The sequence below is a fragment of the Ammospiza caudacuta genome, chromosome 2 (genome assembly GCF_027887145.1).
Source record: "Ammospiza caudacuta isolate bAmmCau1 chromosome 2, bAmmCau1.pri, whole genome shotgun sequence".
Classification (NCBI taxonomy): domain Eukaryota; kingdom Metazoa; phylum Chordata; class Aves; order Passeriformes; family Passerellidae; genus Ammospiza; species Ammospiza caudacuta.
The window spans coordinates 114,882,070-114,896,466 of NC_080594.1; the positions used below are offsets into that span (position 1 = coordinate 114,882,070).

At 44.2% G+C, this 14,397-nt stretch overlaps 1 protein-coding gene across 8 annotated transcripts in view; it reads left to right on the plus strand.

Moving 5' to 3' along the window:
• The first annotated feature begins 431 nt into the window (after positions 1-431).
• KDM6A (lysine demethylase 6A) overlaps positions 432-14,397 on the plus strand; it is a 151,503-nt gene continuing 137,537 nt past the window's right edge. For all 8 annotated transcript variants that reach the window (XM_058825137.1, XM_058825136.1, XM_058825139.1 and 5 more), the window contains exons 1-2: positions 432-705; positions 910-973. In XM_058825137.1, the coding sequence (XP_058681120.1) occupies positions 548-705; positions 910-973 (222 nt within the window). In that variant the 5' untranslated portion in view covers positions 432-547. The remainder of the gene's footprint in view (positions 706-909; positions 974-14,397) is intronic.

Consider the following 14,397-nt stretch of genomic DNA (forward strand, 5'->3'; position numbering starts at 1 on the left):
TCCCATTGGCTGCGTGGACGCGGGCGGGCGGGGCCGGACGGGGGGGTCGCGGTGGCGGCGCGCGGGGTCCGCGGTGTGACACAATTACAACAACTTTAGGCAGCGGCTCCGGGGAAGTTTGTACGGGCGGCAAAACACACCCCGAGCCGCGGGGCGGGCGGGGAGGGTCCCCCCGGCTCCCCGACAGCTCGGCTCCCCGCGCCGCCGGCGGCGAGCGGCGATGTAAACACCGCTCCGCCGCCATCCGCAGCCGCCGCCTCCTCCTCCTCCCCCGAGTCTCCAGCGCTGGGGCTCCCTCCCCCCTCCTTCCTTCCCTCCCTCCTCCTCCTCCTCCGAGCAGCGGGGCTTCCCCCCGCCTCCCTCCCTCCCTCTCCCCTCCCCTCCCTCCCTCCATCCCTCCCTCCCCCTCCCTGCCGGCTGTTGTTGTTGTAATAAAAGTTGTGGTGTGTGTGTGTGTCGGGCACCCCGCCCCGCCCGGCGCTGGGGGGTGTTGGGGGCGCGCAGGGAGGGGGGGGTGCGATCCGCGAGTTAATTACGCTGCGTTTCCATGAAATCGTGCGGAGTGTCGCTCGCCGCCGCCGCCTCTGCTGCTCCTTTCGGTGATGAGGAAAAGAAAATGGCGGCGGGGAAAGCGAGCGGCCAGAGCGAGGAGGACTTCGCCAGCTTGACAGCCCAGGAGAGAGAAGCCCTATCCGGCCTCGACAGGTACCCGCTCCCCACTGCGCCCCGGCCGCCTCCGTGTCCCGGCTCGGCCCGCGCTCCCTCCGTGTCTCCCCGCTCCCCTGCCCGCGGCTCCCCGTGCGCCGCCGCTCCCGGGCCGCGCTCTGCCCTCGCCCGCCCGCCGCGCTGACTCTCGCTAACGCCGGTGCCTCTCTCTCCCCTCCCTCCCGCCCGCTCCCCTCCTCGCAGCCGGCTCTTCGGATTTCTGAGGCTTCATGAAGATGGCGCCAGAACGAAGGCCTTGCTGTTAAAGGTAAGCGCGAGGGTGGATGTGGAGCGGGGATGGGGGGGAGGGGGGGGGAAAACGGGGGATGGGGAGCGAGGCGGCCCCGCCGCCCCTTCCCTCGGGACCCCCGGGCCCGCACGGTGAGTGTGTGCAGGGGGTGTGCGGGGGGCACCGCCACCTCCGCGGGGTCTCAGTGCGTTGCTGCCGCCTTTGCCCCTTTCCTTTTTTACCCCCCCCCCCCCCCGCCATTCTCCCCGAGCGGGACGAGGGGAGCGTGGCCATGCGGGTGCCCGTCCTGCCCTGGGACGGGAAAGTGGCGGAACCCGGGGCCGGGAGCGGACGGGCCGGGGGAGGGGGCGCGGGGGCGGAGGGGGGGAGGCGGAGGACGAGGAGGAGGAGGCGGCGGCAGCGGGGGGAGAGCGAGAGAGGGAGGGCGCGCTCGGCGCTGCTGACGTTGCCGCTCCCCGGACCCTCCCTCGTGATTTTCGCCCCCAGCCGCCAGGAGCGGAGCCGGGGCCGGAGCCCGCAGGGAGCGCGGGGTCCGGGCTGGGGCGGGCGCGGCGCTGAGCGGCTCCCGGAGCCCGTCCGAGTGACTTGTTTACTCTGCGGGCCCCGCTGCCTCCATCCAGCGTGCCCGCTCCTCACCGAGCCCCGCGTCCCGCCCGCCGGCCCGGCTTGACAGGGAGCGGGGCGTCCCGCGGGCTGCTGCCGCCCAGCCCGGTGTCCGGAGAGAGGTGTTTGTCTCTGTGGAAAGTTGTTGGCCCTGTCATTTAGTTAAGTAATGGCTGCTCCTGTCGGCCCAAGATGGCCGGACAGGGAGGAGAAAGAGAAGGGGGGGGAGGTAAACACGAAACAAACACCGGGAGCGAACGTGGGGAGCGTGGAGCCCCCGGTGAGGGCTGAGGGAAACTCTCCTGCGCATCCCAAGTTCTTTCTGGGCGCTTTCCTGCTGCTTTGCAGCGCCGGTGCCCTCCTTATCAACCTGTAGCACGTTCTGCTGCCCATCCGTGAGCTGCTGACAAAGGCTGTGCGGGCCGAGTGTCTGCCAGCTGTGCTTAAAACACCACACGCCAGGGAAACGTTCGGGTTACGGAATAAGTGGAACTGTTTTTGAAATGGCACACGGCTGAAGCAAAGGGGACAGTGCTACTCTGGCTCCTGCTTCCTGCCTTGTTCCTGTCAGTAGTCTGGCGTTTGACACTGCTCATCCCATTGTTGTGCCCGGACTGTATCGTGGAGAATTATTTTTTTGCTGCTGCTGGTTTTGGTTGATCTGGAGATTTGACTCTAAAGCGTGTTGAATTGGATAGCCTAGGCCTGTGCTTGTGTTTGGGTGTTTTATTTCTGGCAGGATTGGAAAAGCTCAATGTCAGGACATGGGGGGAGGGGGGAGGGATGGAAGGAGAAGCGAGTACACTTTCCTTTCTGCTTATATTTAAAAAGAAAAAAAAATCTCGCGGTTTCCTTTCGATTTTCAGAGTTATTTATAAGAGCACTTCTTCCCATTAATCAAAAAGGTAGGGGAGTGACATGTCAAAGCAGTTAAATAATGTACATTAACTGTTGGTGGACCAGAACTCGTGTCTGGTGTGTGAATGCTGCTGGGGCTATCGGAAATATTAGACCAAATCCCGTATGGGATAGAGCTTAAGGATGCCAGACAGAAAATAAAAGCTTCACATCTCATTAGATCATCTGTCACATAAAATCCCTGGTTTAAGTTTTATTTTGGGTACTGTAAAATTAAGTAGTGCAAGGAACAATTCAGCCTATTAGTTTTGTGCTTTTCTTACGTGTAATGAATTTTTTTAAATGCCAGTCAATTGTAATTTTAATACATAGATTCTGAAGTTGCAGGGCGTTTTGCTGGTTTTGAAATAGGTTTTCAGAAATATCTATGTATGTTCTTTTACTGTATGAAGCTGTGAGTCCATGCAGTGAATACTAAAAAAATCCCCAAGCAAACAAAATATTTTTCTATTTCACCTCAGTTTTCAGATGGTGTTTTTATGTTTATTGCACAGTAACTCACGAAGCATGTTCTTTGTAAAACTTGTCTCTGAGAAAGGTAGATTATTTAAGGAAGTAGAAGGATTAAAACGTTGCTGTTGAGTGCAGAGATGTTCGAGAGGAATTTCTTGGTTTGAACCAGTTTCGGTTTTGTTTGTGCTCTTTACTTTGAAGGAACGTGCTTGTGTTTCTGTTACCGATAAGAAGTTGCTATTTTTAAGGTATTTTCTCCTTCATTCCTATTCTGTGTGAAGCTTTATGCAATTTATGCTCTATTGAGGGCTTTAGAGCAATTAATCTCGCAGACCACTTTAATTCAGTGTAGCAGTTATTTTTATAGTAGAAACTGTGGCCGAATATATGTGCAGTTAATTAATAGGTTTTACAGCGATAGCGACAAAATGTTTCCTTTTGTGCATGGAGCAACAACAGCTAACAAAGACCCTAGACTACATAATTATGAAATCCTGACTGACTGATTTAAGAATCTACAAGGCAGCATGTTACAGTGTGAGATTTATGTGCAAGTGTAGCAGGTAAGAAAAACCATTGAGTCATGTTTCCAGAGGAATTCTTCACAAAGGCAGGAATTTATCAGTGCTCCCCTCGATGTGAGAGGAGCTCACCTACTATTGAAGCTTTCCCAGAGGCTGCCAGGCTGGGGCAGCGAGTGCTGGCTGTGCTCCCTGGTTACCTGTGAGGTGGCAGGAGCAGGGTGCCTGTCTGGGGAGGCTCAGGGAGGTTTTGGGCTGTAACTGTTTGGGAAACAGCTCCCTTCCCTGCCTGGCTACTTGTGCAGCAGGAGGAGTCTGTTCTGGGCTTAAATTTGGTGCCTGGGTGCAAGAAGACACTCCTGGTTTTTGGTGGGGTTCACTAAGGTGTGCATTGGCTTGGAGGGGATTGCAGGAGGTGTTTGCAGTGGGACCTTTGGTTTAACAAAGCCACACCCTGACAGGATTTAATAATAAGAAAACTGGGATCTCTTTGAGGGATGGAGGGGGCTTCATGTCTAGCGCTTTAATTTAGCTGTGGGTTCTATTTGTGCTGCAGTCCCCCGTTTTTTGGTGGTTTTGCTTTGTAGGATGGATGGGGCTGTAGTATTGTGAACTGAGCCAAGCTGTGCTGCTGGGTGTAGCAAATCAAAAGGGCAGGCAGGACATGAGATCTGTACAATTTTATGAATTATTGAAGGTATGGATTAAGGGTCAGGAATATTGTAATGTTGCCCCACGTATTGGGTGTGTGATAAGCCAAAAGAAACTTTCCTGTAATGGTGTACACGCTGCGAGTGTGTCTGACAAAGGAATGGAATTTTCTGTTGCCAGAAATTTTGCATTTATTTTGCGGAAGAAGGAGCTTGAAAATCATAGTTTGCAGTTAGTGTGGTTTTGGGAAAGAGGGGAGGGAAATTAAGAGATCACCTTTCAAACTGGTTGAAATGCTGGAAATCCAACGTAGTCAGTCTTGTGCTGGAGAAAGTGCTCACTGTTATGCTTCCGTAGTTGACAAGAACATTAACGTGAAGGAGGAAAAAACCCCAAAACAAAAACCCTGCTGGTGTCTTGATGTCTCTTTCTCCCAGGAAGGCGTTCTAGCAGGAGGTGAAGCTTAAAGGTTACTTGAGGGGGGAGGGTGAGGATATCCATTGTATTGGAAGTGAATTGCAAAGCATTTCCTTCTTTTTCTTCCTTTTTTTTTTTGTTTTGTTTTTGATGATGTTTCCAGTGTTTAGCCAAAGTTGACTTGATTGCAGTGACAAACCATCGTTTCATAAGCTGTAATTGGCATCTATACAGATGTAGGTTGATGTAGCTGGTCTGATGTATTGGGTATAAGATGCTTGTTAATTCCTATTCATTGAGTTTAATCAGTTTGTCATATCCTGTGGACAAAAACTGAAGCATGTTTCCATTTAAAATATTGATGCTGAAGTCGATTTGGAGAGATGAAGTAGTTCCACACAACATGCCATGTTTTAGTCTGTGTTACCTCTCATGGTTTAGCAGCCCTTTTGTTTTCCAGCTGATTTTAAAAATGGTTTTTCCTTTGTGTGAAGGCCACATGTGTTGACAAAATTAACAGCGTGCTTATCTGTGCTTTTATGAAGCTTACAAAATAAATGCACAGTGACAATATTCTTTCATTTCTCTTACAGTTTTAGTGTTGCTTGTTTAAAAATAGTTTCAGAAATTGTGAATTAGTATAGGTTGACTTTATCCTTTCAGTGTTGACATTAATGTTAATTTCCTACTAATCCATAATAAAATATACACAGTTTTATTTATAACAAACTGCTTGAAAAATAATTATGTAAGAAAACATTTTAGCAGGTTAATCTTAGTGTAGTAAAGTGGATTTTTTCTTTTTTCAATAACTGGGAAGATTTTGGCTTGATTTATTTTCATCAAAACAAAGAAATATTGCTTGAAAAAGAATTAAGAATGTTTGTCTTATATAATGGCAGTACTGGGAATTGAGAAACTGGAAATTGGTACCAGGAGACATTGGTAAGGCACTCCAGGAAGTGGGCAGCCCCTCCAATTTCTGTAAATTTGTATCTGAGTTGTTCCTTTATGTTTGGGTTTGTTTTTGTGTTAATATGTTGTGCATTTCCTATTACTGGTTTATTATCTAGTATATTATCTATCCTGTGGAGCAAGTTGAAGTTGGATAAAATTTTGTAAATTGTGTTAGGGGTGGAACTGATTTTCTAGCGTTTTTGAGGGAGTCACGTTTTTGAGTCTGTTTATTGGGTAATTTTAACTGAGCCATAGATTTCTTTAAGATCAGTGTTTATTTTTTTTTCTTTTGTATGCAGTTTGTATTAATAGGGTGCAGCATTGTGGGATCCAGTTAAGGTGTAGTGGGTGACACATTCCATAGTTCCTGGCTGTACCATGTTTGTACTTGGAATTCACAGCCATAGTGTGTGTATGGTTGTGTATCCTGATACTTGGTTATAGGTTTGCAGTATTTGTGCTTCGTCCAGTATTAAAACCATTTTTTTTCTAAATGGACATTACACAGTACTGTAAGTATGGGATACTTAGCATGTGTTGATACTTTCACAACTAGAGTTTGAGACTTTTTTATTAATAGTGGGATTTTATTGCTCTAAACATATATTCCTGAATGTTTTGGCTGTTCCTCAAGTGTAAAGTACAGTGTTGATACTACTTTCTGAAGGCAAGAAAATTGATTAAGTCAGAAACATTACACTTGTCATTTTAATGTGTTAATGAAGAGAGAAGGATGGATCTCTGTCCACAAACAAAATGCTTTTGTAGAGGTGTAATTAGAATTGCAGGACTTGGTGTGTTGGCATTTGCATTTCAGCATGTTTTATCTTCACTGTCAGCAGACCATAAATAGGAAATATAATGTAAGATTTTTTTGTTGTTGTTGAATGCTTGTAACATATTGTAGCTTTTAAGTCCTGGTCTACTAAGCTTAAGTGGTACATGTACATCATGTTATAAGGTAATTTGTGCCCTACTGACTTTAGTAATCAAATAGCCAAAGTGGGCAGTGGTTGAGGGTGTGGAGAGAGGGAGACACTGCTGTGTTTTAGCAGCTGAAGAATAGAGGTTCTGATAAATTATTTAACTTCAGAAAGTGTGAGGAAAAACAGTGGCTAGGGTGGGACACAACTGTTTTCATCCCATCCCAGAAATGGAACTATTACCATTGATCCTTTGGTGCATCATGCTTCCCTGGCCTCTAGCTTTCACATTTTCTCTAGGTGACTCCAGGTACAGTATGTGAAGAAGGAACAGACAATCCAAAGCTTTGTGTGTGCCTGGTATCACTCAGGTGTGCTTCCAGCATGGCTCTGTGCCTCTTGCCAGCCTGCAGGGCTGTTTGTTCACTGGAGTGGGTTGAGTGGACTTGGTAATTATAGAGGTAAAACTATCTGCAAATGTTGATACCATCTGAAGTAAGTGTTGAAAGCATCTTCTAAAAGCTATGCCATATGTTTGTTATGCCATTTTAGAAAAGAGTAGATGTTTCATGCTTGGATAGCTTGGTGCATGTAGAAACATTTGTTTTCATTGCATTAGTGAGATGATACAAAATTAAAGAGAGTCATGGAAAATGTTTAGGGCTATAAAGTGACTTTTTCCTGATTAACACTTGTCACAAGACTTCCCAGTGCCAGAATTATATTCCATGGCCCATTGTTGTTCTTTGACAATTAGGCAAACTTATGTTCTGTGGAGAAATTAAGTTCTGGTTTCCAGCCTTATAGGTTCTTCAGTTAAACTAAGGTTATTCTCAGATTACTGAACAAAAATAGTTGTTCTTGGTCCTCACCTGGTAGAATTTTTGTATAATGGGAGGGATTTTGCTGTATTTTCAGCAGTCTGAAAGGGAAGGAAATGTGTGTGTTTGTAGTTGGAGAATGCTTGCATAGTTTTGTAAAGATCAGTTAACTGCTTAGAGGGCTTGGATGAGCTTCTGCAGAAATGAGTTAAGGAGAGGGGCTGTGAGTGTGAGGTGAGTGCAGAACTGAGCTGGGTGCAGGTTTAGGGTTGGATCAGGTAATTCCAGGAGCTGAAGCACTGTCCTGCTCCTTCTGAGTGCAGAGAGGTGTATGGATACAACTTCAGTCCTTCAGTGCCATACCTACCTTGTATTTTACCTTAAAAACTCATGCAAGTGACTTAGTTTTAACCCCTTTTCTTGGTGAAGTCCTGCAGCTGTGCTGTTTGAAGCATGATGTTTGAATAATGTGTTTTCACAATTAAACATTGAAGTGATGCTTATTAAACTTGATGTGTCATTATAGAGAGCAGTTGACTCTTTGTAGGAAATGTTAGCAGTGTTAATCTTGCAGAATACTTAATTTGTAGTTAAAACCAGACAAAATTGAAATCAGTGGGTCTTGTATGGAGCCCTGCAAAGGCTGCCAGGATTTGTATAGCTGCACTTGAGAGGATGAGCTCAGTACCTTACAGAACATTTTTGGTATGAAGAAAGAAAGAGATTGTGTTTGATATAGTTCAGTCTGAGCTTGTTGGATGAGGGAAGTTCAGTAAAGCAAGAAAAAACACTTAAATATTTATTACAGGTTTCTGCTTTATGGATAGGCAGACTAAAGAAATAACTATAGTAATTCCTCTGTGGAAAAGCTCTTTCCAAGAGTGGCCTGTTTAAATAGGGGTCTGCTCAAAGCTTGTTTTCAAGATGAGTTTTACTGGTACTGTCACAAGTAGGTTGGGCCATTTAATATTTTTCTTATGGCCATTATCAAGTTTTTTGAATGGTGCATGTCTAAAATGAGCCTCTGTCTAAGTTTGGCAGGGTTCAGGGATTACTCTTGATACTGAATATTATTATTTGTATTTAAAGAGTCACAGGAAGGTATTACTTACATACCTAAAATACCATGTTAATGAACTAAACCCCATTAAGCATATTTGGGAGTTGAATATTGTTTATCAGGCACTTTGACTGCAGAGTGTGAGAGGATGCAGGGATCACCATCAGAGCTGTATTGACAAATTACCTTCCTTTATGGTTCGTGGATTTGCTGTGTAGCATTCATGGCAGGAGCTTATTTAATTAAGATGTAGAATTAAGATCTCATTTACAGTTTTGTAAAGGAGTAACTAAAATTGTGTGATGAATTACAAACAGCACTGTATGTCTGCATATGAATTTCTTTTGTGGTAAGTTGGTAAATTAATTGTTGTTTGTTAAAATGGCTTTAAGTCATTTCCTTTTTTCACAGTGGCATTTGAGAATTATGATTCACTTCTTACTATTGATTGGTTATTAAAGCAGACTGGATTATGAGACTGAATATGCTTTTCCTTAAATTTCTGCTTCCATTTTGAGAATTTGAAATTCTGAGCAATTTCAGAGTATCATTTGCAGCATTAGACAGAAGGTCCAGTGCAACAGCTTTTCAAATAGAGCCAAGAAATGTATTTTTTTTGGTCAGCATTCTGTTACTTCCACTCTAGTTGCCATTTTAACTTTTTATTTAAGCAGTGTGTTCATTATCTTCTGATTTGAAAACCTGCACAGGAAAAAAGAGTGGAATAATGAATTGAGTCAAGGTTTTATTTTAGGTATTTTTCTTCTACCTAACAGAATTTTAAATTTCAGTGAAACATCTTTGGGCCTGTGTGATGAACCAGGCTGGAGAACTGCTTCAGCTGAAAAATAACCTAGTAAGAATAGAAAACTCAATAGTTTTAAATAACCACAAATAAATAACCAATATTTAAATAAATATTGAAGATTAGTACTAGGGTTTTAGAAATTCAAATAGCCAGCTTCTGGATGCTCAGAACTGAGTTGGGAGGGATTCCAAGGGAAGAGTCCCTGTTGGATAAAGGAGCTGGTGAGTGCTGGGAGTTCTTGCAGAAGGCTCTTCTGGAAGCATGACACCAGTCCATCACCTTTAAAAGGAAGGGAAGTAGGTGGGTAAGAGATGCCCTTGTCTTAGCTGCCAGCTCCTGAGTCTGCTCAGAAGCAAGAGAGGAGTGTACCGGGGATAGAAAAATGAACAAATGCCCACTGAGAGCCACAGGGGCATTGCCAGGGCGTGCAGAGGTGCACTTAGAAAAGGAAAAGCTCAGCTGGACTTGAGATTGGCTGGAGATGTGAAAAACTACAGGAAAGGATCATAAACAACAAGCACAAACAGAGGAATGCTGGCCCACTATTAAATAGGAGAGGTGAATTAGCTGCCAACCACTGCTAAAAACCAGAAACTCTCTGCGCTTCTTTCACCTCTGTCTTTACCAGCACTCTTGGGCCCCAGGCCTTGGGAACAAAAATCCAGTTCCATGCACAGACCTACTGTCTTTGAAGGAATTATTGGGATCTAAACTATTACAGGAGCTTGACCCCTACAAATTACCCATCTGAAGGTGTTAAGAGAGCTGGCTGGATACTGCTGGGAGGCTGCTCTCTGTAATCTTTGAGAAGTCATGGAGATTGGGGAATGTTCCAGAAAACTGAGAGAAGGCTCATGTTGTCCCGTCAAGAAGGGTTTAAACAAGAAGGCAGGAAATTATCAGCCCATCAATACCTCAGTCCCAGGGAAAGTCGTGGTGTGAATCCTGATGAAGCACAGGGTTGGGAAAAGCTGGCATGGATTCAGCAAGGGCAAATCATTGTTGGCAAACCTGATTTCCTCCTAGCACAGAGAACCTGCTTGGTGTACATGGAACTAGTGGTGGACATTGTCTTGCTGCATTTCAAGTCTTCCCATGCTGTTTCCACAGCCTCTTCCTAGAGAAACCAATGTGTTATTATCCAGACAAGGGATGTGGGAGCTTGGCTGATGGCAGCACCCAGAGCAGGGTGGGAAATGTTCCTTCTCAAACTTTCTACAGGTGGAATCCCCAGGATTGATACTGGGTCACTGTTTAACACCATCACGAGTGATCTGGATGGTGGGATCAAGTGTTCCCTCATGAATTTTGCTGATGGTACCAAACTGAGTGAGGAGGTGAACCTGCAGAAAGGAGAGCTGTCCTGGATGGGCTGATGAGAACCTTGTGAAGTTCAAGGACAAATGCACCTGGGAGAACATGATCCAGGAGTGCAGTACAGTCTGAAGCAACTCTGTGGGAATGGACCTGGGAGTCCTGGTGGATTTAGCTCAGTAAAAATGAGCTGTGTGCTGCTGTGGCAAAGGGAGACTGAGGTGCTGGATTGCACCACAAGGGCATCACAACAAGGACAAAGGAGTTATCATTGCACTCTGCTCAGAGCTGGTCAAGCCACACCTGGAATATTTGTGTGCAGTTTTGGTGCCCACTAAACAAACCAGATGTGGCCAGGCTGGAGAAGGTCCAGGGAATGGCTGCAAAGATGATCAAAGGACTGAGAAGCTGTATGAGAGATCCTGGTTTGTTCAGCCTTGAGAAAAGAAGGCTTTGGGGCAGATGTTACCAGCATGTTCCAGTACTTAAAGGGTGCCTACAGAGAAGATGGAGACTCCATTTTTACAAGGAGTTACATTGATAAGACAAGATTTAATGGGTACAAGTTACTCCTGGGGACTAACTTCCCATTGAACACAAGAAAAACTCACAAAGAGAACAGTCAGCCATTGGAACAATCTCTTCAGGGCAATGGTGGGTTCTCCAGTGTTGGACACTTTCATAATGCAGCTGGACAGTGTGCTGGGCCATCTTGTCCAGCCTGTGCTTTTGCCAGGAAATGTTGGCTCAGATGTTTTTTGTGTTAATTTGGTGCTGCTGCTTGAGAATGGTGAGAACACACACACCCCACCCAAGGCTTTGACTGCTGGCTCTGGAGTCCTTTGCAGCAGGAGTGTGCAGAGATCTGGTGGATGGGTGCCCTTTCCAGCTCTTTGCTCCTGCAGACTCTTGGACACACTTCCTCCTTTGAGCTTGACCTTGCGTTCCCTGCAGCAAAAACTCAGGCATTGGATTTGTAAAATTAAATCATTTAATAGAGTGGGGCAGCAGGTTTTGAGCCTGCAGAGGGGGACCCAGAACAAATAAATTCTTGGGCTTTTATGCCATTTTTCTACCCTTACATTGAGGTAGTCTCTGATTCTGTGAATGCAGTTCATTTTTCAGGCATAAAAAGCTGTGGAGGTACTTTGGGAGGCTAGGGTGGATCCTGGTTAGTGTGACACGGTTTCTGTAAGAAATATTTATAAAACTATTGCTCCTTATTTTCTTCTGGAGAATGGAATTAGCTGTATTTGGAAGCACAGGTTGCCAGGACTAGATTATACAGAATCATAGAATCCCAGAATGGTTTAGGTTGGAAAGAGTCTTTAATACTGGGCAGTTACTCCTGCTGTGGGCAGGGACATCTGCCACTTTACCAGATTGCTTAAAGTCCATCCACGCTGTCCTTGGACACTCCCAGGGATGGAACATCCACAGCTTCTCTTTCTTCATGCAGAGGAGGGATGGAATGAGTGCACTTGGCTTCCTCACTCTGAAGGAATACCAGGTATTTAGTGAAGTTACCCTGCCACAAACAGATGTGGGAGAGATTCAGATCTGAGCATGTGTGCCCAAGAACACCAAAATGTGTTAGAAGGACTGAGAGAACTCTGAATGAAGGAAAGATCCTCAGATATCTAGGTTGAGTACTAATGAATATGTTTGAACCTATGACTACTGAAAATCAGGCCACCATTTGATTTTAGGGGAGTGGAGAAATGAAACAGTCTTTTAGGAAGGTTTTTCAGAATATAGTGTTATAACAAAAGGGAGAAGTTTTCAGTTAAAGGAAGTAGAAGAAAGGTTGAAGAAGAATATTTTGATGAGATGTGAGGAAGGGTAGGAAACCAAGGAATTGAATGGTTGACTCTGATGCAGACCATTTTGGGGGTGAGGGGAATGGCTGTGTGAATCACTGTGTTTTTATTCTTTCCAGCAGCTACTGGAGTCTTATGCTTGGTTACCATCTAAACATCACTGGTAACTTAAGTAGCATTTAAATGTTTGATGGTGCTGGGGCTGGCTTCAGAAGATTTTAAAAACAGGGTAAAAATGGGAACAAAGCAGGTAACAAAATTGTAGAGAGTTTGTGTAGGATGTGAAAAAGCTTAGTAAGAGTTATATTCTCTGAGTATAACAGAACTCTCTCCCATTTTTGAAATAAAAGGAAGATTTTGGCTGTGTTTTCTGTCTTTATCTTAGAGTGCTTCTTCCCTTTTTTCCTCCTTATCCCTCAAGGAAGGGAAGAGTAAAGAAGCTTCTTCTTTCCTCAAGGTGAAAATGAAGCCAAGAGCTCTCATGTGTCTGTTCTCAAGTCATGTTTTGTTGCCTTTAGATTTGAAGGATAAAGAAAGCTGAGCAAGTGTGGAAGGTACAGATAGATGTGTTGAAAGGGCAAGAAATAGTTTAAAGTGTGGAACTGAAAGCCTGTGTAAGGGAGAATGATGCTGATTTAGAGAATTTAACAGTAAGTTTAACGGAACAATGTGTAAAAAGAGTGTAAGATAAAGTGGAAGGATAAGAAAAATGGAGAACATCCATGGTATAACATCATAAAGCATGTCATAGGCAACCTCTGGCAGGAGAGAAAAAGTGCAGTGATGTTGGGAAGAATAAAGAGCTGCAAAAATTATGTACATTGGTTGGTAAACTTTAATGGAGCTTCTGGGCATGTTACAAATATAGTAACTAAGGGTAGATTTTACACACCATGGTTCTCAAAGCTTTATTTGTTCTTAGTCTCTGGTGTGGTGCATAGAAATGTTGTTTTCCAAGTATTTTTAATCTCTCCTGCCTTTTAATGGTTGGAAGGGCAGAGCCTTTGCATTTGTGATTTTGTTAATACTTAAACACTGTAAGTTTTCGAGAGTGGGAGACTGCAGAATTCTGAAGTCTCTCAAAATTGTGAATTCTATCAAATTTCAAGTGTTACCTGTTAAAATTATCAACAAATTAGGTTTATGGGTCTTTTTTGCTTCTTAAAAAAGTTTGTTCCTTGCTTTTAAGCAGAAATGAATTTTCGTTTGTTCCTTCTTTAAATCAAAGGGTGAGAACAGTTTTTATACTTTCTGAAAAATAAATGATAGTAGGAAACTCTTCAGCTACTTTTGAATCAGAACAGTACATACTTCTTGCTTAAGAAGAAAATATTTTAAAAGAGTATTGTATATGAAGACAAAACTGGAAGCATCAGGTAGTAGAACAGAGTTGTGTGTCTGAGCCAGCCTCTTCTGATGCCTTTGTGAAATCCCTCAGATAGACTTAGAATCGTGAATATCCTGAGTTGGAAGTGACTCACAGGGATCATCAAAATCCAGCTCCTGGCCCCACACAGAAAAACACAAAAATCCCAGTGCCTGAGCACAGATCAACATACTATCTTTAATATAAGACTACATGGAATTTAACTAACAACTTATGTTTGTGTACTTGAGGGCTTTCTTAACTTTAGTTACTGTGTGAAGAAAATGTATAGTTGTAATGGCTTTAATGCCCCTTCTGGCTCTATATAGGGAGGATTTGGAGGTGTTAATGCTTATAGCAGAGTTAATTTTTGTTGCCTAAGTAAGTTGAGATCCCAGAAACATCAGAGTCCTTGTTAACTAATGAGCAGAATTAGTTCTCATTTTCTACCTTTAAAGGTCTCTGTTAACTTACAAGTTCATGTATCAAAAGTTTATTACCTCTGACAGTTGTCTGTCATTAGTTATATGCTGTCCATCTTGGCTGAATTTATGGGATTTTTTCCTCTATAGTCTCAGTACAAGTAATATTTACAGGTTTATTTGCTATAAATAATTTGAAAAAATATTGATGGTTGAGTGGAAGCTCAGAAAGGAGACACTTGCTGTGTTAAAAAAGGAGGAGAGCATGGCAGAAGCTGTGTTGTAGCACAGAAATACATTGGAGGCAGATGTGTTTGGGACAGGTGAAAGAATTGTGGAAGGTTGTTTCAGGGTTCCTTAGGTAACTGTGGATGGTGGGGATATGATC